This window comes from Salvelinus namaycush, chromosome 41, assembly GCF_016432855.1.
Source record: "Salvelinus namaycush isolate Seneca chromosome 41, SaNama_1.0, whole genome shotgun sequence".
Taxonomy (NCBI): Eukaryota; Metazoa; Chordata; class Actinopteri; order Salmoniformes; family Salmonidae; genus Salvelinus; species Salvelinus namaycush.
In genome coordinates this window covers 13,767,638-13,795,378 of record NC_052347.1, presented here as the reverse complement: position 1 = coordinate 13,795,378, position 27,741 = coordinate 13,767,638, and the positions used below count along the sequence as shown (strand labels likewise).

The window sequence follows — 27,741 nt, the reverse complement described above, 5'->3', positions numbered from 1 at the left end:
GTTGGCGGCTCTGGCAGATCCTGACTGACGAATGGCTCTAGCGGCTCCTGACTGACTAACGGCTCTGACGGCTCGGGACAGACGGGCGGCTCTAATGGCTCTGGACAGACGGATGGCTCAGACGGCGCTGGGGAGACGGATGGCTCAGATGGCGCTGGGGATACGGATGGCTCAGATGGCGCTGGGCAGACGGATGGCTCAGATGGCGCTGGGCAGACGGATGGCTCAGATGGCACTGGGCAGACGGATGGCTCTGGCCGGATGAGGCGCACTGTAGGCCTGGTGCGTGGTGCCGGAACTGGAGGCACCGGGCTAAGGACACGCACCTTCAGGCTAGTGCGGGGAGAAGGAACAGGGCATACTGGACCCTGGGAGCGCACATTAGGCCTAGTGCGTGGTGCCGGAACTGGTGGTACCGGACTGGGGACACGCATCTCAGGGCTAGTGCGGGGAGCAGCAACAGGACGCACAGGACTCTGGGGACACACAGGAGGCTTGGTGCGTGGTTTAGGCACTGGTGGTAAAGGGCTGGAGACACGCACCATAGGGCTAGTGCGTGGAGGAGGCACTGGTGGTACTGGGTTGGGGCGGGGAGGTGGCGCCGGAAATACCGGACCGTGCAGGCGTACTGGCTCCCTTGAGCACTGAGCCTGCCCAACCTTACCTGGTTGTATGCTCCCCGTCGCCCGACCAGTGCGGGGAGGTGGAATAACCCGCACCGGGCTATGTAGGCGAACCGGGGACACCATGCGTAAGGCTGGTGCCATGTAAGCCGGCCCGAGGAGACGCACTGGTGACCAGATGCGTTGGGCCGGCTTCATGACATCCGGCTCAACGCTCAATCTAGCCCGGCCGATACGTGGAGCTGGAATGTACCGAACCGGGCTATGAACGCGTACAGGAGACACCATGCGCTCTACTGCGTAACACGGTGTCTGCCCGTACTCTCGCTCTCCACGGTAAGTACAGGGAGTAGGCGCAGGTCTCCTACCTGACTTCGCCACACTCCCTTTAAGGCCCCCCCCAAGAAATTTTTGGGTTGTACTCACGGGCTTCCAGCCTTGCTTCCGTGCTGCCTCCTCATATCGCCTCCTCTCGGCTTTAGCTGCCTCCAGCTCTTCACGAGGGAGGCGATATTCTCCCGGTTGTGCCCAAGGTCCCTTTCCATCCAATATCTCCTCCCATGTCCATGAATCCTGTGTAGGTGGGTCCTGTTGCCGCTTGACACGCCGCTTGGTCCTGGATTGGTGGGTAATTCTGTCACGATCGTCTTTGGGTGAGAGATTGGACCAAGGCGCAGCGTGTGGAAAGTACATCTTCTTTTATTCAGAAGAGGGAAAAAAACACGAAACGAACACTATACAACTAAACAAACAAAATAACAAACTGACGACCGTGAAGCTATAATAACAAAATGGTGCTGACACTGACCATTACATACTGACATAGACAATTACCCACAAAAAGCTAAAGCCTATGGTTGCCTTAAATATGGCTCCCAATCAGAGACAACAATAACCAGCTGTCTCTAATTGAGACCCAATTCAGGCAACCATAGACTTTCCTAGACACCTACACTGAACACTAAACCATCTCCTCTACTAAACCCCCTAAACCATACAACACCCTAGACAATACAAAAAACACACAAACTTCCCCATGTCACACCCTGACCTAACTAAAATAATAATGAAAACAAAGATAACTAAGGCCAGGGTGTGACATTTGGATAAAACACAGCTTGGTCTTTGTTGCATCAATTGAATTTGACACTCTGCATACTTGAATTAATAGATCAAAGTAAGAGGTGGTCTCAAGCCGTGGTCTGTTGAAGTGAATCTCACTGACACTAACCACGTAGGGACCTACTGAACCAAAGGTGATGGTTAAGACTAGAAACTAGACTGTGTGTAGGCTAAGACAGGAGTTTTGAGATTCAGTTGCCAGTGTTAACTCAGCTTTGTGGTCTTGTATGTAAGATTCCTCAAAGTGTGATTTTCTTACTTCATCTATCTTCCAGCAGATTAGTGTGTTTGCGTATGGGTGGGTGTGTTCTTGTGTTTATGGGTGTATGCATGTGTGTAGGCTAAGTGATGCTCTGTGAGTTGTGTGTGTGTGACAGTGAGTGTTTGTATGGGCCTCAGTTCATTGAGCAATTCAATTTGGTTGTTTGCTGTGAGCAATGAACATGCGGTCCCCTCACACGCACTTTCCCCCTTTCTCTCCATATATCCTTCTCCTCCCCCCCCCTCTCTCTCCATATTTCTGTTGACACCCCCCTCTTTGTTTATCTGGCCATATACAGTACTATGCAGTGTCTATCCAATACTTGAACAAAGCTTCAATCTGTGTCTGAGATGAGTTGCCCTTCAGTGCAGGGCCAGAGGGCACAGGAGGTGATCTGGACTGTGTCTCTGTCTCTCTGTATGAGGCCACAGAGGACATCAGAGGAGGCTGGGACTGGAGGACTGCTGATAAGGCCTGTCATTATAAGTCTGGAATACGTCAAGGAAAAAGTTGCCACACTTTGTTAACACCCAAGAGTCTGACGGTGTGAGGGACGAAAATCTGCTGTTTTTGACAGCGTCCCGCGCCGCTTCATCATTGCTTTTACACACTTTTACTTTAGTTTAGGCAAGACAAACTGGTAATATCAATTTGGTTAGGCTATCTTCGCACACCACACCTCCAATGGTTCACCTTTCTGTGTGAAGGAGACCCATTTGAACTTTTGAACTTGTTATTGTGTTCTCTGTCTGAGGGACTTCCTCCCTGTTATATGGCCCATTAAGCCCAGCTTCCATTGGCACTTTGAAGTCAACCCAGGTTGGGCTGGTCTTGGTGGGCTAGCTCAAATTGCATTTCCACTGCCTCCAGAAATGAGAAATTATGTCATGTTGCTAGGTAGTCAATATGTAGCTGCAGCTGGCTTCGCTAATATTGCTAGCTAGCTATCTAGCAAGATGTTGAAGAATTTAATTCACCCTCAACATGCTGTAACTAACATTACCCCATACTCCTGCCACTGCCAGCCAGACTCAGAGTTTCTCTGTCCAGTGTTTGTGTTCTTTTGGTCATCTTTTTATTTTATAATTAAAAAAAAAATGTTACCCCTTTTTTTCCTCCCCAATTTCGTGGTATTCAACTGGTAGTAGTTACAGTCTTGTCTCATCGCTGCAACTCCCGTACGGGAGAGGCGAAGGTCGAGAGCCATGCGTCCTCCGAAATACAACCCAACCAAGCCGCACTGCTTCTTGACACAATGCACATCCAACCCGAAAGCCAGCCTCACCAATGTGTCGGAGGAAACACCGTACACCTGGTGACCGTGCACTGCACCCGGCCCGCCACAGGAGTCGCTAGTGCGCGATGAGACAAGAATATCCCTGCCGGCCAATCCCTCCCTAACCCGGACGACGCTGGGCCAATTGTGCGCCGCCACATGGGCCTCCCGGTCGCGGCCGGCTGAGACAGACCCTGGGCACAAACCCAGAATCTTTGATGGCACAGCTAGCACTGCAATGCAGCGCCTTAGACCACTGCGCCACCCGGGAGGCCCTCTTTTGCCCATCTTAATCTTTTCTTTTTATTGGCCAGTCTGAGATATGGCTTTTTCTTTGCAACTCTGCCTAGAAGGCCAGCATCCCGGAGTCGCCTCTTCACTGTTGACATTGAGACGGGTGTTTTGCGGGTACTATTTAATTAAGCTGCCAGTTGAGGACTTGTGAGGCGTCTGTTTCTCAAACTAGACACTCTAATGTACTTGTCCTCCTACCACTCCTCTTTTTATGGAATAGCCTTCATTTCTCAGAACAAGAATAGCCTGACGAGTTTCAGAAGAAAGTTCTTTGTTTCTGGCCATTTTGAGCCTGTAATCAAACCCACAAATGCTGATGCTCCATATACTCAACTAGTCTAAAGGCCAGTTTTATTGCTTCTTTAATTAGCACAACAGTTTTCAGCTTTGCTAACATAATTGCAAAAGGGTTTTCTAATGATCAATTAGCATTTTAAAATGATAAACTTGGATTAGCTAACACAACCTGCCATTGGAACACAGGAGTGATGGTTGCTGATAATGGGCCTCTGTTCGCCTATGTAGATATTCCATACAAAATCAGCCGTTTCCAGCTACAATAGTCATTTACAACATTAACAATGTCTACACTGTATTTCTGATTAATTTGATGTTATTTTAATGGACAAAAAAAATTTGCTTTTCTTTCAAAAACAAGGACATTTCTAAGTGACCCCAAACTTTTGAACGGTAGTGTATATACAGACGTGCTCAGATTTGTTGGGACCCTTACAGCTCATTGAAATAATGCTTAATTCCTCCTGAAAAGTGATTAAATTAAAAGCTATTTCATCATGTATACTTGCATGCCTTTGGTATGTTGTAGAATAAAGCAAAGAAGCTGTGAAAAGAGATTAATGATTGCTTATTCTACAAAGATATTCTAAAATGGCCTGGACACATTTGTTGGTACCCCTTAGAAAATATAATAAATAATTGGATTATAGTGATATTTCAAACTAATTAGCTTCTTTAATTAGTATCACACGTCTCCAATCTCGTAATCAGTGATTCAGCCTATTTAAATGGAGAAAAGTAGTCACTGTGCTGTTTGGTATTGTTGTGTGCACCACACTGAACATTGATCAGAGAAAGAAAAGGAGAGATTTGTCTGAGGAGATCAGAAAGAAAATAATAGACAAGCATGGTAATGGTAAATGCTACAAGATCATCTCCAAGCAGCTTGATGTTCCTGTGACAACAGTTGTACATTTTATTAAGAAGTTTAAGGTCCATGGAACTGGAGCCAACCTCCATGGTTGTGCCCGCAAGAGGAAAATTGACCCCAAATTGAACATAAGGATAGTGCGAATGGTAGAAAAAGAATCAAGGATAACTGTCAAAGAGATACAAGCTGAACTCCAAGGTGAAGGTACGTCAGTTTCTGATTGCACCATCCGTCGCTTTTTGAGTAAAAGTGGGCTCCATGGAAGAAGACCCAGGAGGACTCAAAAAACATAAAAACCCAGACTGGAATTTGCTAAAATGCATATTGACAAGCCACAATCCTTCTGGGAGAATGTCCTTTGGACAGATGAGTCAAAACTGGAGCTTTTTGGCAAGTCACATCAGCTCTACGTTCACAGACAAACATGAAGCTTTCAAAGAAAAGAACACCATACCTACAGTGAAACATGGAGGAGGCTCAGTTCTGTTTTGGGGATGCCTTGCAGGGCCTGGCATAGGGTGCCTTGAATCTGTGCAGGGCACAATGAAATCTCAAGACTATCAAGGCATTCTGGAGTGAAACGTACTGCCCAGTGTCAGAAAGCTCTGTCTCAGTCTCAGGTCATGGGTCCTCCAACAGGATAATGACCCCAAACACACAGCTAAAAGCACCCAAGAATGGATAAGAACAAAACATTGGACTATTCTGAAGTGGCGTTCTATGAGTCCTGATCTGAATCCTATCGAACATCTATGGAAAGAGCTGAAACTTGAAGTCTGGAGAAGGCACGCATCAAACCTGAGACAGCTGGAGCAGTTTGCTCAGGAAGTGTGGGCCAAACTACTTAACAGGTGCAGACGTCTCATTGAGAGCTACAGAAAACATTTGATTGCAGTGACTAAAGGTTGTGCAAAAAAATATTAGGTTAAGGGTCCCATCATTTTTGTCCATGACATTTTCATTTCCAATATTATGTTGAATATAAAATAAAAAGCAAAGTCTGATTTCTATTAAGTATGGAATGAAGAGTGGTGGATGCCAATTACTTTTGTCAGTTTCAAGTTATTTCAGAGAAAATTGTGCATTCTTTGTTTTTTGTGGAGGGGTACCAACAAATTTGAGCACGTCTGTATATATATTTTTTATTATTATTCATTTTCAAATTACAATACAAGAACAATGAAACATAGGACATCACTACACGTATATTGTCTCTGAAGAAACATAAAATAACATTAAAAGTTAAAAAAATACAATCACGAATTGACTTTCAAAAGTTAAAGTACGTCAAATAAAATAAAGGCCAGGGTTTACAGTTGTACAAACCTGTGACAGAGTTGTGATAATACAGTGTTGTTTTTGTTATTGACTAATTCTAGAGATTTTATAAAGTATTGGATTTCAAGTAAAAAAATATGTTGCATTTGGAGACATATTTCAAATATGTTTTTCGTTACCAGAGAGAATGAAGACATTAACGACTAATTCAGTAGTTTTGTTCGTTACCAGAGAGAATGAAGACATTAACGACTAATTCAGTAGTTTTGTTCGTTACCAGAGAGAATGAAGACATTAACGACTAATTCAGTAGTTTTGTTCGTTACCAGAGAGAATGAAGACATTAACGACTAATTCAGTAGTTTTGTTCGTTACCAGAGAGAATGAAGACATTAACGACTAATTCAGTAGTTTTGTTCGTTACCAGAGAGAATGAAGACATTAACGACTAATTCAGTAGTTTTGTTCGTTACCAGAGAGAATGAAGACATTAACGACTAATTCAGTAGTTTTGTTCGTTACCAGAGAGAATGAAGACATTAACGACTAATTCAGTAGTTTTGTTCGTTACCAGAGAGAATGAAGACATTAACGACTAATTCAGTAGTTTTGTTCGTTACCAGAGAGAATGAAGACATTAACGACTAATTCAGTAGTTTTGTTCGTTACCAGAGAGAATGAAGACATTAACGACTAATTCAGTAGTTTTGTTCGTTACCAGAGAGAATGAAGACATTAACGACTAATTCAGTAGTTTTGTTCGTTACCAGAGAGAATGAAGACATTAACGACTAATTCAGTAGTTTTGTTCGTTACCAGAGAGAATGAAGACATTAACGACTAATTCAGTAGTTTTGTTCGTTACCAGAGAGAATGAAGACATTAACGACTAATTCAGTAGTTTTGTTCGTTACCAGAGAGAATGAAGACATTAACGACTAATTCAGTAGTTTTGTTCGTTACCAGAGAGAATGAAGACATTAACGACTAATTCAGTAGTTTTGTTCGTTACCAGAGAGAATGAAGACATTAACGACTAATTCAGTAGTTTTGTTCGTTACCAGAGAGAATGAAGACATTAACGACTAATTCAGTAGTTTTGTTCGTTACCAGAGAGAATGAAGACATTAACGACTAATTCAGTAGTTTTGTTCGTTACCAGAGAGAATGAAGACATTAACGACTAATTCAGTAGTTTTGTTCGTTACCAGAGAGAATGAAGACATTAACGACTAATTCAGTAGTTTTGTTCGTTACCAGAGAGAATGAAGACATTAACGACTAATTCAGTAGTTTTGTTCGTTACCAGAGAGAATGAAGACATTAACGACTAATTCAGTAGTTTTGTTCGTTACCAGAGAGAATGAAGACATTAACGACTAATTCAGTAGTTTTGTTCGTTACCAGAGAGAATGAAGACATTAACGACTAATTCAGTAGTTTTGTTTTCATTTGAATAATAACATTACATCTTTCATTGTAAATACATGGGTCTTGTCATGGCTTCAGTATGCATTCTGCTCTGGCTGTTGAGTAAAGACAACCCCTTCCAGAGGCTCGTTGCTTGTCTCCATGTTGGCTTTATACTGACAGGACTAGGAATCATGCTTCATATTGACCTCAATTAGATCTGTGGAAGTCATTATTAACCTGCCCTGGAAATCACATTAGCATGTCCTCATTAATGCCAAAGCTATTAATAATGACAGTCTACTGAGTCATTTAGCCTGAAATACATGACTGACTAATCGATGGACAGACATCACCTCTCATGCAGCTGCATCTCAATTTGTACTAAGCTAATGCTACATGTTCTCTAATGATATGGGGTATGCCAACAAAGGTATACGACTATCGACTAACATATAGTGGGAGTTCAGCAGGTGTCAGGGTTGTGCTTGTAGTGAGGTTCTCCTCTCTCCTGACTGAATTAAGTATTCTTCTTGAAAACTTGTTTTGAGGTAGAAAAAGCCCTCCTACAATCTTGTAATTATTTTTTCAAAAGAATACTGTCTATCAGAATAAACTCTATATCAATAAATGACATGTACACACACACACACACACACACACACACACACACACACACACACACACACACACACACACACACACACACACACACACACACACACACACTGTATATAGACTTTCTTTTTTTTCTATTGTGTTATTGACTATACGCTTGATTATTCCATGTGTAACTCTGTGTTGTTGTTTGTGTCGCATTGCTTTGATTTATCTTGGCCAGATCACAGTTGTAAATGAGAACTTGTTCTCAACTAGCTTACCTGAATAAATATATATATATATATATTTTTTTTTTTACACACACACACACACACACACACACACACACACACACACACACACACATAGACTAGCACTGTGTGGTCTCTGTCCAGAGCAGAACATCTCTTATGACAGTCATCTCTTATGTTTAGCCAGACCCTCTCCCAGCCGCCTATGAGTGGACTGAGCACCGGCGTTGTCATGGATTTCATTTTTTTATCAGTATGGAAACATGTGGCCTGATAGACTAGAGCCAAGGAAATAATCCCAGGGCTCATACAGTACACTACCTACTAACGGGATTTATCCTGCTATTCTCACTGTGCCCCCTCCCTTCTCTCCTGGCTCAAAGTCCACTACTTACCATACTCACTCTTCCCTTTATTGGTCTTTTTAGAGCCCTCTAAGAATTTACAGTAGTATCAGCTAGCCACCCACAAAGGAGCTCTCCTCAGGGGAGAAGGCTTTTAATGGCTCTCTCAGGTGGCAGACTCCATGAAGAGAGGTCTTCTTATTTTAGCACTGCTCAGACATCTATCACATCTAACTGTGTTTATCCTTCTCACATCACAAAAAGTCTAACCCTTGTTGACGTCTGGGAGAAGGGTCTTGAAAGAGGGAGTTCAGAGGAGTTTAAGGGTTTGTTGTATTGTGTTTGTTGTTGTGCTGTGGCAGGCTGCAGCTCTGCCACCCTACCGGAGCTATTGCCGTGCCAGTGGAGTAAGCCCGGGTCTGAGGGAGGATGGAGGGAGTGAGGCAACTGGTTTATAAGTCCTCTCATGTCACCACAGAGCCCAGCGAGGGAGCTCTGCTAACCCAGGGGCTGAATTAATAGTTTCCCAGCACACGTTCAGTTACCATAAGCAGCACAGGAGACCCGGATGAACTGTGGGAGTTCTGACTTCAGCTTCCAAGCTCAAGTCAGTGGTTCCCAAACTTTCATTCTGGCCCCTCTTCCATCATTGGGGAACATGTCTCGCCTTTCCTCGATGGGCACAAGTACAGTCCGTGACACAAACTTTTCACCCCCGTCTTGTTGGCCGATAGAACATTTTGCAGTTTAAAAGCTAATTTCCTGTATTTCTACACGTTTTGCCATGTCTTATGTGTGTTCATGTTATATCTGAGTGACTCAAACATTACAACAAAATCAACAGGCTAACAACCTAGCTAAAAAAAACATTAGCTGACAATGGCTGGTTGATCTGGACATTTCTGACAAGTTATAAATAGCTCTCTAAGGTCTGCAATGACTGACATGACAAGAGGAAAACTGCTAATACACTATGCACTACACACAATTTCGAAATTGCACCTTATGCATTCTACTGTCACTATTATCAAGAGTAAGTTGTAAGCTCGACTGAGTTCCTTAAAAAGAATACACACGCACATACACATACACATCACACGCACTGAAGTCACACCATGGAACTGGCATTCAGTTTGTTGACCGTTTATCACTTAGGAAACAGTGCTGGCGTGAAGCTCTCTCTCTGTATCATGAATGCGGCCCTTTGTAAGCCAGTGGAAGAAAGAGACGCTTGTTGAGCACTGCTAGTGAAGAGAGGGAGAGGTGAGACAGGGTTGTGTTGGGCTCTGTACAACAGTGTGGCTGTGGGTGGGGAAGCCTTAACGGGTAGTGACAGACTGACAGATAAGCAAACCTCCATTCAAGGACAGCAATGTTGTAGAATCAGTACAGTCAAGCAACTGTTGTCATGTTTGATGATATTTCAATTATTTGTATCTGATTTACAAATGTGTTTACTTTTCCAGAACAAGGAGCAGTTTGGGTACAGTAAGGACTTTTGCTCTCAGTGAACCCTCAGCCCTCCTACAGAGTTGGAACATGAATAAGGGACTGTGGATGTAATGCAGTCAGTGCTGTCACAGCAAACACACAGGCAGTAAAAAAAGCTTTTGAGAGATTTGAGCTGGTCCGAGCCATTCACTTTAGGGAATGGGATATTCACCAGAGGGCCTTGGGAATCTACTGTATCTGTGCCCACAGAGAAGCAGAGGGGAGGTGTGTGAGTAGAGAGAAGAGGAACAGTGTTCAGGGTTCAATCTTGGGTCAAAGAGGATTATCAGTGGTACTCATGATGCAAGCCAGGAAAAGAGATAGCACTGAAGGCGAGCTACCAGAGACACTCAACAACAGAAGGTCACTACGCAGGACATTCCCATGCAGGGTCAAATGACTCATGTCCTGCACTGGTTCCTCAGCCATGCTGAGCACAATCATCACAACGATCAGTATCAAGGTCACCAAGGTTAGAAATACTATCCTCAGAACCTTTTAAGGCATCATCCTCTCTTCTCTTCCCTATCTCTTCATAAATATCTGCTGTGATTTACAGAGATTGCACTAACTAAGCCAACCACCAATACCTGACTTCAACAACATCACTTACAGTAGCACCGACCGTCACAACGTGCCATGTGTGGTTGCTGTTTTCCAGTCAGGGAGGGCAGGGTGCAGGCCTATTGTGCCTGTGAGTGTTTCCTCTCCCCAACTTTGATTTTGTCTGCTCTGTAGAACAGAATGGCTTCCTGTGACTCGGAGCCACCCAGCTGGAAAAGCAGCTTGGAGGAAAGGGTCCCAATGTGACCGCTCTGTGTTTGTGTACTCCTTTGACCTCTAACCCAGATTAGTGTTGATTGGCCGATACATACTGGGCTCATGTTCTATATCGGCTTCCCCACAGAGCAAGAGAAAGTGTGTGCGTGTGTGTGTGTGTGTGTGTGAGATTTGTGGGTGTGAGATTGTGTGCATGTGTGTGTGAATTATTGTTGACTTCTCATGGAGGTTTAATTTGAGAGCGTCCCTCCCTTTGCCAGGAGCACTGTTCTTGAAAAAGGACCTTTTTTAATTTATCTGCAGTCTGCCGGGGTTGCTTTCACTGGCACAGACACAATTAAGCTGCCTCAGACACCCCAATGTATCACTCAAGGTTTAAGGAGCGGTTAAGGACATTTCTATATACTGCACTGCACTGTCGCTGAGCCACCACTTCTGTGTGGAATGCCTTCTCCAAGTCTACCTGGAAAAGGGCTCATAATTATATAGGCTAGTTGGCAGCAGATTTTCATGACCATTTCACTTTATTTGGATGTCTTTGATAAGTTATTTTGAATGGGGTAACATGTTTTGTAAACCATTTATAACACCTTATACACTCGCTGTAAACATTCTTTACAGTTCATGGCTCTTGCTAGACATACTGTACATGTTTCTGTAAGTATAGTACAAAGGCATCACACAGAGGTGGTCTATATAAATAGTTACTAGTCTTTCTGGACTTTTGCTCCTGTCATTACATCCCCATCTGTGGGTGTTGTCTCCTGCCTGTCACCACAGTGTGTCAGCAGCACAGTAATAAACCCCATCAGCTCAGGAGACCCACCTCCCTGCCTTTATATCAATTCATTTCCTCCTCTGCCTCCGCTGACGCCAATCGGCTTATGAGACACTAATGATTAATTTCACAAAGTCATAATCATCCACCCAAAAAAGTGTTAGGAGCATTTTTCTTGATAAGTAGCTCTAAGTATTTTCTTGGCTCGCATAGACACTTCCAAAAAGTGCTGTGTTTCCTCCCTCTTTTTGTTTGAGACTTGATGGTAATTCCATAAAGAACAAGCAGCGGGGCGGCAGGGCAGATCCACTCAGCATTGGTGGACGATGATTCTCTCCACTGGGCTGTAATGTTTTACTGTCATTATACTTTTTACTGTGGAGGTTCAGCGAGTCTGCTCTATAGAATGATATCTAATGTAGATTACCAATGACTGCAGCATTGTGGAGATGACCTCATACACTATATAAGAGAATGTTACAGGATGCCAATAATTGTGCTCCACCAGTGGGTTTTACCATGGTTGAAAATCTGTAAAATGCTCTCATAGAGTAGCCCACTAGCCATGACTGACATGAGGTCAGAGAGACCAGGACTAAGTCACATCATCATCCCCTGCTGACCTCTAGCTACTGCCTGGCTATTATTTCCACTAAAAGGACAGGAAGTGGACCTCAGTGCAGACCTGCTGGTAGGTGTCTGGAAATCCCTCTCAAATGAGGAAAGTTGGCATGCTAGCAAGCATTTTGAGAAGTAGTTGGTTGGCTAGGGTCGGTTGAGTTGATGCATTACAACTAATCATGTGTTATATCGTCATTCACCTCGAACCACTGTGCCTGAACCCACTCTGCTGATATCTCATATACTGTTGTAGAATCATTGTCAGAGGTCTCGCTACCACTTTAGCTACCCTCCTGTCACTAGCTGTATTCTCCAACTGAAGAACTATACAGAGAAGTGTCCGTGCATTGAGGGCTTCTACACTCCTTCTACACTCCTCTCCTGTGAGAGCAATTATATCATTACCCCCTCCAGGACTATGTCCCTCTGTCTCTCAAACCGCTAATCATTTTATTCTTTCCTTCATTCTTATGTAAAATAACACAATTCCCTTTCACAGAGTCCTCTGCTGTCTTTTCTTTTCAGTTATGAGACTGTCTCATTCTCAATCCCCTTCTGTGAATTTCTGACCTCCAGACTTTCGGATTTAATTACTAGCCCACCCATCTGACTGGCTTAGTGAAACGGACAATCGAATGGTGTGTCTGGAGCATACAGCTAGAGCAGATTATGATCTGTTGTGCCAACAGCTTGCCTGTATGAAGAGCCATAGCCCCTTAATGCTGATTCACTTATATCAAGGATGTCTACATCCTTGGTTATAGCTTCATGGAAGTGCTTGAATGTGAGATCTCCATTTTACATTATTATATGTCAGTCTTTGCTGAACATTGAGTTGATATGCTTTTCCATTGATATTGCTTGTATTTAGTAATACAAGTTGAGGCTTTTGTTCAACTTAAAAAAGAACAACAACAACAATTGCAAAAAAAGCTAAATGTATGACTACATAGAAGATTATAGATTTAGTACGTTGTATGTAGCCAGGTTCCGCACTTCTTTATTAAATAAATATTCTACCCCCCAATTTCGTGTTATCCAACTGGTAGTTACGATCTTCTCTCATCGCTGCAACTCCCCTACAGTCTCGGGAGAGGTGAATGTCGAGAGCCATGCATCCACTGAAACACGACCCTGCCAGAACACACTGCTTCTTGACACACTGCTCGCTTAAACCGGAAGCCAGCCGCACCAATGTGTCAGAGGAAACACGGTTCAACTGACGACTGAAGTCAGCTTGTAGGTGCACGGCCTGCCACAAGGAGTTGCTAGAGCACGATGAGACAAGGAAATTCCGGCCGGACAAACTCTCCCCTAACCCGGACGATGCTGGTCCAATTGTGCGCCGCCCCATGGGTCTCCCAGTCACAGCCGGCTGTGACATAGCCTGGAATCAAACCCGAGGCTGTAGTGGTGCCTCAGCACTGCGATGCAGTGCCTTAGACCGCTGCACAACTCGGGAGGCCCAGGATCCACACTTCTGAGAATGACATATCAAAAGATTCAAGGCAAACAATTTAACTTAACTGTAAATAGCATGTGCTTTCAGGGTACTGTAATAATTATATCTGGACTGTGGTGTACAATTTTCTTAACTATAGTAAATACTACAGTATTTAATTTGCATATCATTTGCATATTCCCTACCCATTCCTCTCCCAATATCCCAATTTGTGCCACCCATAAGTGAGAAACCGACATGCAAGTATATATCATATATTGTGTTCCTTACAGGTTATAAGAAGGAGCCGAAGCTCTGAACTATCTATTCAGACCCTAGTCCTTACTACCTACAGGTTATGGAAAATGTTCTCTTTTAGTATATCTCCAATAGGTTTCCTCAAGGAGAAAGCCTCCACTTCTATGTATCAAAGATAATAAAACAAAAACACTAAAGTACATACTACAGTATATTACAGTCCACAAAAACACTACAGTAAATACTACAGTATACTACAATCTGCAAAAACACTACATTAGTTACTATATTATCTTTTATTACAGTATTTACATTATAGTTAACTGTAAATACTACAGTAAATACTACAGTGTTCACTGTAGTGTTTTTGCAGATTTAGTGAATACTACAGTAAAGTCAGCAAAAACACTGAAGTGAATACTTAAGCAATAAGCCCCAAGGGGGTGTGGTATATGGCCAATATACCACGGCCAAGGGCTGTTCTTCTGCACGACACAAAGCGGAGTGCCTGGATACAGCCCTTAGCCGTGGTATATTGGCCATATATCACAACCCCCTGAGGTGCCTTATTGCTATTATAAACTGTTTACCAAAGTAATTAGAGCAGTAAAAAGACATGTTTTGTCATACCCGTGGTATACGGTCTGATAAACCACGGCTGTCAGCCAATCAGTATTCAGGGCTTGAACCACCCAGTTTATGATGTAGTATTTATACCATAGTATACTATAGTATTTTCTTCATGTGGGCAGCTGTCGTCAGAACCAAACCAGAGATCATGGTACACTATATACACAAAAGTATGTGGACACCCCTTCAAATTAGTGGATGCGGCTATTACAGCCACACCCGTTGCTGACAGGTATATAAAATCGAGCACATAGCCATGCAAGCAATCTCTATTGACAAACATTGGCAGTAGAATGGCCTTACTGAAGAGGTCAGTGACCCACAACGCGGAACCTTAATAGGATGCCACCTTTCCAACAAGTCAGTTCGTAAAAGTCCTGCCCTGCTAGAGTTGCCCCGGTCAACTGTAAGTGCTGTTATTGTGAAGTGGAAGCGTCTAGAAGCAACAATGGCTCAGCCGCAAAGTGGTAGGCCACATAAGCTCACAGAACGGGACCGCCGAGTGCTGAAGAGCGTAAAAATCGTCTATCGAGTTCCAAACTCCCTCTGGAAGCAAAATCAGCACACAAACTGTTAGTTGGGAGCTTAATGAAATGGATTTCCATGGCCGAGCAGCCGCACACAAGCCTAACCCCCGTCCCCGCGTGTACGCCATCGTGCGCAAATTGATTTTGTCCCCCCACACCAAACGCGATCACGACACGCAGGTTAAAATATCAAAACAAACTCTGAACCAATTATATTAATTTGGGGACAGGTCTAAAAGCATTAAACATTTAAGGCAATTTAGCTAGCTTGCTGTTGCTAGCTAATTTGTCCTGGGATATAGTTGTTATTTTACCTGAAATCCACAAGGTCCTCTACTCCGACAATTAATCTACACATAAAACGGTCAACCGAAACGTTTCTAGTCATCTCTCCTCCTTCCAGGCTTTTTCTTCTTTGGACTTAAGTGGCGATTGGCAACTAACTTTCATAACGTGTTTTACCACCACCGAACTCCGCTCGTCTTTCAGTCACCCACGTGGGTATAACCAAGGAGGAGATGGCATGTGGGTATCTGCTTCTATAAACCAATGAGGAGATGGGAGAGGCAGGACTTGCAGCACGATCAGCGTCACAAATAGAATTGACTTCTATTTTAGCCCTTGGCAACGCAGACGCTCTTTGGCGCGCGCGAGCATTGTGGGTGCAATAATTGAATAACATGTATGTTTAAATTTAATTTGCAATGCTCGCGCACACGATGCGTGCGGTGTCCTCAGCATGTAAGACCACCATGCACAATGTCAAGCATCGGCTGGAATGGTGTAACGCTCACCACAATTGGAGTCTGGAGCACTGGAAACGCATTCCCTGGAGTGATGAATCACGCTTCACCATCTGGCAGTCCTGACGGACGAATCTGGGTTTGGCGGATGCGAGGAAAACGCTACCTGCCCGAATGCATAGTGCCAACTGTAAAGTTTGGTGGAGGAGGAATAGTAGTCTGGGGCTGTTTTTCATGGTTCGGGCTTGGCCCCTTAGTTCCAGTGAAGGGAAATCTTAAAGCTACAGCAAACAATGACATTCTAGACGATTCTGTGCTTCCAACTTTGTGGCAACAGTTTGGGGAAGGCCCTTTCCTGTTTCAGCATGGCAATGCCCTCATGCACGAACCGAGGTACATACAGAAATGGTTTGTCAAGATCGGTATGGAAGAATTTGAGTGGCCTGCACAGAGCCCTGACCTCAACTCCATCGAACACCTTTGGGGTGAATTGGAATGCAGACTGTGAGCCAGGCCTAATTGCCCAACATCAGTGCCCGACCTCACTAATGCCCTTGTGGCTGAATGGAAGCAAGTCCCCCCAGTAATGTTCCAACATCTAGTGGAAAACCTTCCCAGAAGAGTGGAGGTTGTTATAGCAGCAAAGGAAGTACCAACTCCATATTAATGTCCATGATTTTGGAATGAGATGTTCGATGAGCAGGTGTCCACATACTTTTGTTCATGTTGTGTATAACCAGTCTTGAGATCCCAGGGGTCATTGTAGCTGATACCCTTTGTGAACTCACAGAAGGATACCAAGGCTAGCATTCTGCCTCTGGACAGGTCTGATTTCTAACATATTCCCACTAACCAGACCTGACCAGACACACACATCATCTAGCAGGCCACTACCTACCTACTACACACTGAGGTCAGCCTCACCCTGTTCAGCAGAGCATTCCCACTTAGCATGTCCATAACGATGCTCCCACAAAGAGTGATTCCCTATGAGGTGGGGCTCTGACAGTAGTGCTGCTACACCTGTCCACCTTGACTAAAGAAGGGGCTATTTTTTAGAGAGGGACATGGTAGGAGGTTTCTCAGAGGGAGACCATTATTCATTAACGCTGTGCATGTCAGCGCTGTGTAGTGCACTCTCTCTCTCTTTCACTGTCTGTGTGATCAGCTCTACTGGAGAGGTTAGAGCTCTGCTGCTGCAGCCCCTGTTCTCAATCACTCTCCCCTAGTGCTCTGCTCCTTCCACAGGCACATGTCCATCTCTGTGTTTCCATGGATGCTTAAATTATTCACGGCAGGCCCATTACTGGGAAACCTAGTTTCCCTTTACGCTCCATCCCTGAAAACCCATCAGGACGAGACAGGTGATCCGTGCAGGATATTTGCCGGAATTCCTCTGCGGTGGAGTGAAAGTGCCCAGGTTCCTGAACACTGGTATGAATCACTATGGGTGACATTTAATTATTTAAGACCTCACTAGAGGACAGACCATTCTGTTAATGTGTGTGATTTCAGGCTCTCAGTCAGCACCACAATGAAATAAAGTCCAGTTATCAGTCTTAGTCTTGTCATTACACCCTATGGAGAGTTGACAATGGGTAAATCTTTCAGAAGCGAATCACTGTGGTTCTCAGTGCTACCAGTGCCAAATCCGTTTTTAATGGCATCTCAACTGGAGAATTGTGTTTACTGTGTGAAGTGAATGGCCTCAAGCGTGGTGGAGTGTCGTAAGAGCAGGGAGTTTGTTTGCACTGTAGTGCTTATTATCTCGATTTTATCCTTCAATTTTACACTTACCAATGTCTGGACACGGACTTAAATCGCTGTCAAAACTGTCTGGTATGCTCTGGTGGTTACAGAAAATGACCCCTTTGAGCCACCGTTCACTTTCGCTAGCCGATAACAATGCTGCAGTATTTTTCTCTGGTCAGTCAGCTCAGGAATCACAATAGATTAACTCTGTCCCCCTCGTTGACAGTGCTGCACTAGCAACTAGGCTCTAGTCCTTCCACTCAGTTGCTCGCAACTGTATCTTTGTCATTTATCTAAATCCTAGAAATCATTTTTAATCAATTTTAGAAATCAATCAGTTTTAATGTTCTTCTTACTCCCGGGGTATCGGCACACACCTCTCCTGGCATTGAGTCTTTTGGATTAAGCAAGGTTGACAATTTCACAACTTATACAACAAATATCTCGGGTATTAGCGGCCGTACGTTACTACTACATGACGAGTTCTGTTTTGTGCATTAAATTGACAGTGGCTGAAATTCCTCCATGTTCTCTTTTCAGACTCCGTCAATGTCCTCTGTGCCCAGTCAAGTGCCCCTTCACAATATTCATTCACTTTGTAAAGTGTGGTCTTATACTGTAAATATATATAGCATTGTACTTTTTTTAGAAGTAACTTTCACTCGAACTGTTTGAAAGGACAACTTGATAAGCCATTGTAATCAGCCAATCAAATGATCATGTGATCTGACAACGTATCCCTGTATATGTTGATCTACTGTATGTCCATCCTGAACACAACCTTGTAACCACTGACCAAGCTTTTCTTCATGTGGGTTTGCTGTATGTTTGTGATATTGTACTGTATCTGTGACTGAAATTATTTTCAAGGGGATAATTGCTGGCCATAATTTCAATTTATTTTATTTTACTTGATATAATCTTTAAGGATACCTACTGAGCATACACTGGTTGAGTCAACGTTGTTTACAAGTCATTTCAATGAAATTACATTGAACCAACGCGGAATATACGTTGAATTGACGTCTGTGCCCAGTGGGTAGTTGCTTTTAATGGCAATATTTGCTGACAAAATTAAATTCAGCTTATTTAACTCAATTTAGGTGCTAAAGTGCTTGAGGTTGTTGTGATGCCTCTCATCACCCCTATCAAGCAGTAAGTTGAACAAATGAAACATCTGTTAGTTTGTTTACACAGTATTGCAGGGCAAAGTCAAATAAACATGACTAAGTTGCCTGCGGCAAGCAAGCAATCATAGCCTTTGCTGATGAAGCTATTTATACAGGTTTAGTAATAAATCATTATTTGTCCACTCTGCCTCTAATGAAATGTTCCCTCATCAGTTGGACTCCTCCTCTCCATTACAGGGCTCTGCTCTGTCAGTGAGACCACTCAACCACAGCCACCTCATCTTAGAACTGTTGGAAAGAGCTCAAGTCATTTTCATTTAATCTGAAACTCCCTTTTGAAAATGTGTTCATCTCCATTTTCACTTATAGCAGAACACTAAAGCGCCATCCTTCACAGACATACTACTTTTTTGTGTAACAGAGTTGATGGCCTAGAAGAAGCAGCAGACATGAACACAGGCTTTTTGACAACTTGCTGTTTCTCTTTGTGTCCATGACAAGAGGTGTCGTTTGATAAAGGACACACATTACAGTACATTATGTTCCGTCTTGGACATCAGTCTGTTGCGTTTTTGAGGGTTTGTGTGTATGTCCGGGCGTGCGTGTGTGTGTGTTTAAACATACAGTGAGCTACATAAATTTGTCCCAGCAGATACATTACTGTAGGCTACATTACCATAGCATTACCACTAAATGACTATATTTTCAGAAGGAATACGTTTTGTCCTAAAATCAGGCTTTCCATGTTGACTCAAAATATCTACTTTTAATATCTACTTGCTTGACCTTTTTCTGACAACTGATTTCCAAGATAGCATCTGAATGTTAGACAGGACATTCAAGTCTATGAGACCTCTCAAGATGCATACTGTAGTTTTCCACATTCCGTAAAACTTCAACGCAGTCTCAAATAGCCGCCTGTCCCTTTTAATAGCCGGGCATCCACACACATTTCAGCCTTTTTCGAATAAACGCTGGGTCTAAATGAGTTGTTTACGAGTGAACTTCAGTGAGTAATGTAAAGATTGTGCAAAAGAAGATAGAGGAGAGCAACATCATTTCCAAGGATGAGACGGCAGTGTGGTTTGACATGGTTGGCTCAACTACGGGGGATACAAGGCGCAATGAGTGAGAGAAGGGTGCTGAAGCGCCAAAACGTTGGCTGCGCCAAAGGCAGTCTAGTCTATGCAAGTCTGATCTGCGATGGATTTGTTATTATAATGTTTATACTGGTCATGCTGGTCACATTAAACAGTTTTGTAGTATTTTCAAAATTGTATTGAGAAAAAGCTGTGTGCATTAAGGAAATAGACACCTGTCTCTAATAAGTGCCCGGTTGTGTTCAGTGATTGAAGCAAATAAACACCCGGGTTATTCATTGAAGTTTAATGGTATATAAATAAAATATAAAAATATTACTTTGAGCACAGTAGCAGTTTTAGTTAATTTAATGGGAATTGTTATCTAGCCTGATCAGTTTAGATGACTTCTGCCTTACTGAATCATATGTCTGTGTGTCTCAGTTTCTCACTGTGCTCACGTCTTTAGCAGGGCCGGGACGATACTAGTATCGCGATATTCATTAGTGACAAGGAAACAAAACACGAAGCGGATTTTAACTTCTTTAGGAAAACAGCCCTAATGTTGAAAACAAACATTATGTTGTCATCCAGAGTCACATTTATTTACTTTCCAAACTATAGCACACATTATTTTACATACAGCAGGTTTTTAAAGGACCAAAGAGTTGGTCTGCTTCGTGTTTTAATTTTTGCCATTGAAACAGATTGCGATACTGGTATCGTCCTAGCCATACTAGCGGTTGCTGCTAACATGCTGCTGCCGCCTCGCAGTCTGTTGACTTGGCCAGGCTCACCAGGGAATTTAGTGAGGTGATAAGACCGTGTCTGGGCTGGGTTCATTGGTCTCGGAACGCTGTGTTGTTATCTCTGCATAAAGATAACTCTGGAATGTATTATCTCTCCAGCTCCAGTCAACTCTGCCACTGAGGAGGCCAGAGAGTGGTAGTAAGGCATGAATTCAGCTAGCTATATGTTCTGTAGGAGCATAGGCCTCAGGAGAGCAGACCTCATAACCTCTCTCTCTCTCGCTCTGCTCTCAATGCCTGCTCTAAAGACCTGTTACCCCTTGACCAATAACAGGAGGCTCAGCCGAGCATGACCGTACCACACAGGGAGGGGAAAATAGAGAATGCTATGAGAGAAGGATGAGGGAGTGACTGAGTGGGGTAGAGTGTGATGGAGAGAGCTAAAACCATAGAGGAACTCACTAAAGTGAGAGTGGAGGGAAATGAGAGAAGAGCGAACATTTGTGATTGTATGCCTATTGAAGCCCCGTGCAAGAGGGGAAGGTCATGCTTCGGTCACATTCCGGTCTGTGCTAAGCTGAAGTGGACTTGGAAGAAAAGACTCAGTGGCGTTGGTTAGTTAAAGGAACTCTTCTCCTGAGCACTACACTACACTTTTTTCCACAACCGAAATTGAAAACCTCCTTTCAGCTCCATTTGTGAGACGGGGTCATGGTTGAGCTGGCTGCCTGGGAACAGTGGCAGTCAGTATGGGATCAGGACAGGAGATGTGGTGTGGTGGAGAAAGAGTCAACAGAGAGAGTTAACACAACAGCAGAGACTTAGCGAGCAATAATGCTCTGATAGCCTCCATGAGCCTGTCAAATGAGGGCTAAAATGATATGATGACTGAATGCATTTTCAAGTGCCTGGCGTCTAGGTACAGCGCTCTAGTAACTTCAGTAATAATGTGCTAACACGGAAATGTGGTTATAGCTTGGCCTTTTCCAAGTCAACCACTCTTGATAAGAAAAGGTGAGTCAGAGATTTGTTATCGTAGTTAAACGTGTACATCCAGTGGCTTTGTTCAGGTGCTGAATGTTGAAAGTATAAATTTTTATTTGAAATTTTAAAGAATCCAGACACATCAAATGTTCTTTGTGACAAATGTCACCTTCAAGGTCAAAGCTGTTTCAGTTTGGGAGCTACACATATGCACACACTCTCACTCACACTCTCACTCTCACTCTTTCACACACACACACACACACACACACACACACACACACACACACACACACACACACACACACACACACACACACACACACAGACACAGACACAGACACAAAGGCTGTATTGTAGTCATATATTTACTCCATAATGTACAATTTTGTACCATTAAATATCTCCACTAGGCATCTGAAGTGCATCATGTTACTTCACTAAATCCTGAATGCCTAAAGGCAAATGACAGCTCAAATTCCCTTTGCACTTGAATATTTTCATATCTTTGGCGCATAATGCTCCCTTTATTTTTTATTTATAACAATTGTTATCCAACAATGTGCTTGTTTTTTGGAATAAAGGCTTAACTGTGTCCTCTTACCTATACTTTGATGCATAATCAGCTACGGTAACTGTAACCGTAACTGTATAAATCAGGAAATAGACAGTAAGAAAATGTTTCTACTTTGTCACTTTCATAACCGACGTTGTCAGTGAGCACATATTGTGCAGTTGATATTGACTGTAGTGCAGAGGCATGTTGAAGTTTCACACGTCTTCGAAGAGAGATTGTGAGAGCTCAGTTACAGTAATAATCGGAAATCAAGCAAGCAAAATCGTTTTGTTATTTGCTGTTAAATTGATTTACCATGATTTCTTTCAAAGACATTCATGAAGGTATGGCCGTTCGAGGGTTGAACCAGTAACCAAAAGGTTGCTGGTTCGAATACCCGAACCAACAAGGGGAAAAACCTGTTGATGTGCCTTTGAGCAAGGCACTTAGGCCTAATTTGCTCCATGTGCGCCGTACTTGTAACGATGTACGCTGAGAGTCGGGAAGCAAGTTCAGGGAGGGAATGCGTTTAATAAATAAACAAAACAAGAAACACAAACAGCGCACCGACATGAAACATAAACAATGACGACTGGGGGAAAAAAACTAAGGGAGTGACATATAAAGGGCAGGTAATCAAGGAGGTGATGGAGTCCAGGTGAGTGTCAAATGCGCGTAACACTGGTGACAGGTGTGCGCCTTAAACGAGCAGTCTGGTGACCTAGAGGCCGGAGAGGGAACACAGGTGACAGTACTACTATGACTGACCCTGTAAAACAACACAAAACAACACATTTCACAGTACCTATCTGGTGTATATTTTTTATCCCTGGAAATGAGAGGGGTACTAATGAATGCCCCTAATGACATTATACAGTATTACCTCTCTTTTTCTCAGTCATCCATCCTGTCTCAGTGCCATGGTATGGTACCGTTTTTACCATTGCTGTACCAAAATATCCATCACAACCACACAGGCTCTCCTGTCACAAGACAACATGGTTTTATGAAATGGTGCAGCCATGACCCTGATACCATAGTGAGAGAATGATTCAGATTTGACATTACATTGGTTTCAAATGTCTACACTGCATCGATGGTGTGCCATTACAGTATCTGCAGTAATTGTAATTCCACAGAGTCACACAGGACACAAACCACCATTAGAAAGTGTTTGAGACAGCCTCAGAAGTGACGATGAAGGAGGAGCAAAGACCATGGCTGCTGTTGTTGCTGCTATTGTTGATGGTGCAGCTAGGTGGATTAGTTCAGTCAAATCAGCACCGATGGGGACCATTTTCAATTCATTTCATTCATTATCACATAGCTGGGCTATGCCCTCGTTGTGTGCCGTCCCAGATCAGCTTGTTTTTTTTTTACCTTACATGGTTTCAGTGATCAGTCTGTTAGTTTTATCGCTTTTTCCTCCTCTTTTATCTTTTTCCAAGGCCAGTTCAGCTCTGCTGTAGGTGAGTGGATTAAAGAATAAAGAGAGAAGTACCCCAAGCGGGTTTCATTCACGTCAATACTTTCCACTGCCTTTGAAAATCCCCTTTTAATAGAAAACAAAAGACTGCTGAACAACATTTCACAATGTTCTAACTAGACAGATATTCACTTAATACATTTTATGCTGATCTGTTCCTCCCCTCAGTCCAGCGTTAGCCCCTATATTAATTTAGCAGCGGTGACCACCGCTAAATTGTTGCCACTGATGCAAAAAATAAGTATATATTTCTGCCAAGACGCACTTTTAAATGGATAGTTGTTAGCTCGATGACTGGAAATCTATGGGAAGAGCTAGTATGTCATTGTGCTAACGCTAGTAGGTAGTAGCAATGCCCCCAGAGTTTTGGGTGGCTGGGGGGAGAGAGTTCCAGAGTTTTGGGGGGCAGCAGCGCTGAAAGCCCGGTCCACGATGGTGCACAGTCTTGTTTTGGGGATGGTTAAATAAAAATAAATGTTAAGGAGGTGAAAGAAGGTAGATTTGGTGGCGGACTTGATGTGGGGCTCGAAGGAGAGAGTGGTCCAGGATGACACCCAGATTTCAGACCTCAGATAATGGGCAGATGGTGCAGCCATCAGTGGACATCACAAGGTCACCCACTTTCTTGAGGGGAACTTTGGAAGCCACCAGCATGACCTCAGTTTTATTGCTGTTGAGTTTGAGTAGATTGGGTGTCATCCAGTTTTTGATGTCCTGGAGACAGTTGATCAGAGATGGGGGAAACAGGTGAGAGGTGGGTTTGGTGTGGATGTAAATCTGGGTGTCATCCGAATAGCAGTGGATTTAGTTGAACCTGATGTTTTCTTACTGTTAGCGATTGTAGATGTTACAATGATGTGTTTCTCTTTGTCCACTCTCTATTCCAGGGCCCTGGTATATCAGAGGAGGCGATGGTCACTGAGCCTCCCCACTCGCAGCAGCCCGGGGCACGCCACAGCTTTGTACAGGAACACTTCCAGGCACAATACAAGTGAGTTTCCAGTTTGCCAGGTCTGCCCATAGCATACTGTATTCTCAATGCAATGCTAGAGAATAGCCCTATTACTATCTACACATTAGTCCTGCAAGCATTGATGGCATCTGAGCTGAGCTGAGTAGAATACAGTTGACTCAACCCCTGGCACTTAATTTGGAAAGTAATGGACGAGCTAATGTAAAAACGGCTGCCTTGCACCTTGAAGGACAGGTGAAAAATAAACAAATTACTATACAGAGAATTGTCTCTCAAATTTGTGACAGTCAACAATTTCCCTCCGATTCAGTGTCTTGAATGTAAAACAGAAGAGTTACTTGTCTTTCCTTTGTTCATTGTGAAATATTTTTCATGGCTCAACCTGCTCCTTAGATGATAATTCTAGAAAATAATAAATAATTAAAAAGTGTCAATGTGACAGCTTTTGTTATTTATTTCCATTAGGAGCCAGTTGTGTTTTTGTATAACCTGTTCTCTTCCTGTCAGTGCACCTGGATGAGGTTGCGAGGGAGTCTGTTGTTGAGAGATTGATTGAGATTTAGAAAAACTTTGTAAATTGGCTAAACAAAAACTTATTGGGTAAAACTTTGTTGCCCATTCTAATTTTAATACATTTCCTTTAATTATGAACCATATGTTATACAGTTCAATGCAATTATGGTCATTTGTGTGGAAATCAGTTTCATGCTTGTCTTGGTATACGCTTAGTCCATCGGTCACACTGCCTGTAATTTGGTCTGTTGGGTTTTGCACCTCTCCTATGAGTTCTTTACAATTATTGTACAACCATTGCAAAGTTAGGTATGAGGCTTTTTTCCCACATCACGTTCGATTACCGATGACTCATTGATCCAGTTCTCATTGATTGGATTAAATTGTAATTATCAGATACACCATGTGTAATGGAGATGTCATTATAACTCTAAGTGGGTAGAGGTTGTATATGTATTAGCAGGAGGAAGAGTAACCTCCTTAAATCACTGCAGACATTCCAGTAATTACTGAGCCTAGCTGGAGCATCAATACTGACAAGGCCCATGCACAGAGTGCAGCAAGAAAGACTGCCCCTCCACCTAACCTTTATGTCTCCTAGGTAACTAGGGACCCCTTCAAGTGCTTTTATGGTCCTGAGTAAAATGAGTGGGGTGGTTGGTTTTTGTTTGAGGTCAAGTGAAAAACGACAACTGTACAAATCGAATAGGCATAGATTACCTACATATTGAATAAACGTATACAATCTTTGCTCTAGTAGCTTTCCTGATAAGCTGTGATTGATGAATCTGATTGAGTTTTCACAGTTTTAGTCCTTATAACATTCCTTTCAATCCGTGTTCAGAGCCCCTCAGCGCCTGCTACAGCAGCTTTGAACCCAGAGCCTCTGAAGCTTCACAAGTGTTCATTTAATCTTGGAGATAAAGCCTCCTAAGTGTTTCTATGAAACAGATGCATCTCACAGCTGTGGTCGGGAGATCACTGGAGCTGCTGAAGGTAGTTGAGCTGTTGCAGTACCTTCATCATGATTTGGCTGTCCACTCCTCTCACAAATGCGCCAATGAGAGTTCTGCATCCAACTGCCAAGTGTATCTGTAAATCTCTGTCAAGCCCCCAATTTTACATTAGCTGTACTCTTCTCTGGGTAACCTTGACTAATGTCGTACTATATTGACAAGGAATTATGCAAACAACTGCACAATAGAACAGATGTATATTTGGACCTTTTAACTTTGTCGTGAAGTAATTAGAACACTTGCCACTCTGGAAGTTTCCATTTGCTTTGTAATTTCCTGCTTGTTTTTGTTTCCTCCATCTGCTAATTCCTTGAAAAATCGTCAGCTTGGTGTTATGCCGTTAATACATCTGTCAGAGCGCATCCCTTAATTGCTACCCACTGATGAATGTTTCTGCTTTGACACCCGGGAAATGGGCGTGTCTAGACAGGAAGCAGCCATAGCTAGCTCGGCAGCCATAGCTAGCTCACCCACTCAAACACTGTGCCAGACTCAGCCAGGAGGATTCAGACTGGAATCCAACACTTGACTGATGATCACTGATTGCTAGCAAACCGTAAAACATGCAGTATAACTTCAAAACAGCATAACTTTGCATTTCAGAGCTACAGTATGGATTTAGTTCAGTGGAAAAGAGCTTTAGACTATATAGACATTTCTCTCAAGGAATATTCCATAGCCATATCTTTCCATAACCATCTGATTTTGTCCCTTAGGCCAGTCCAAATCACTTACTCAGGCAACAGCATCATTGTATGAGATGAGGATTGAGGCCTGGGTGTGAAAGTGTAAGACTGAAAAGCTACTGTCAAAGCTTTTTTAGAATAATGTGTGAAAGTGGAATTCAGAGTCCCCGTGGTTAGAGAAGTGTCCTGTTTCGAATATAAATATCCTCATCCTGTCTGTGGTGTTTTACATTTTAAAATACTATATGTATTTTATATGATTAAATATTTGTCATACTAATAACTAATATAATACTATAAGTGACATATACTTAAGATGTTTGTTGTGCTATTTGTTTTAGGAACAGCCTTTGGAGTCCCTATCTTTGGTTTGTTAACGGTTCCTCTGTCCCTCTCTCATTGCCCTCCAGCAGTCCTGGGTGTAACACTACAGTATGTAATATAATCTCAAGGCCAATTGATAGGCCAGAGTATTATCACTGTAATGGGTCTGTTTGTCACTATACAATCACCAGGCCCATTATACTTGACAAGACTTAGTCTGTGTACAAACAAGCTTCATATATACTGACATGCTTTTTGTCTCCTAAGTTTTTGATGCTGATTTGATTTGTCGTTCATCACGTTGGTGCCATTCAATTGACTGTACAGTACAATTATTACAATTCTCTCTGTCTGACTGTGATGTCTCCGCAAAAGTGAAGTGCCTACTCTAACTCTGGAAGTATTGATTTTTAACTTATTGTTTCTCTACAACTCTGTAGACTCTGATCAAATCATGCATTGCTCAGTTCTTGAAGGTAAAGCTTTGATATAGCTAGTTTTGTTCTCATCCCACAGCATGACTCACTGCCTAGCATTGGTAATATGCAGTGAAAATCTCTGTGTTATCTGTCAAGCGCTGCTCATTAGAGTGAAAC

At 43.0% G+C, this 27,741-nt stretch overlaps 1 protein-coding gene across 1 annotated transcript in view; it reads left to right on the top strand.

The window, feature by feature from the left end:
- LOC120034596 (ubiquitin carboxyl-terminal hydrolase 43-like) overlaps positions 1-27,741 on the top strand; it is a 101,219-nt gene that overhangs the window by 16,452 nt on the left and 57,026 nt on the right. Inside the window, exon 3 of the mRNA XM_038981201.1 lies at positions 24,521-24,624. Coding sequence (XP_038837129.1) covers positions 24,521-24,624 — 104 coding nt within the window. The remainder of the gene's footprint in view (positions 1-24,520; positions 24,625-27,741) is intronic.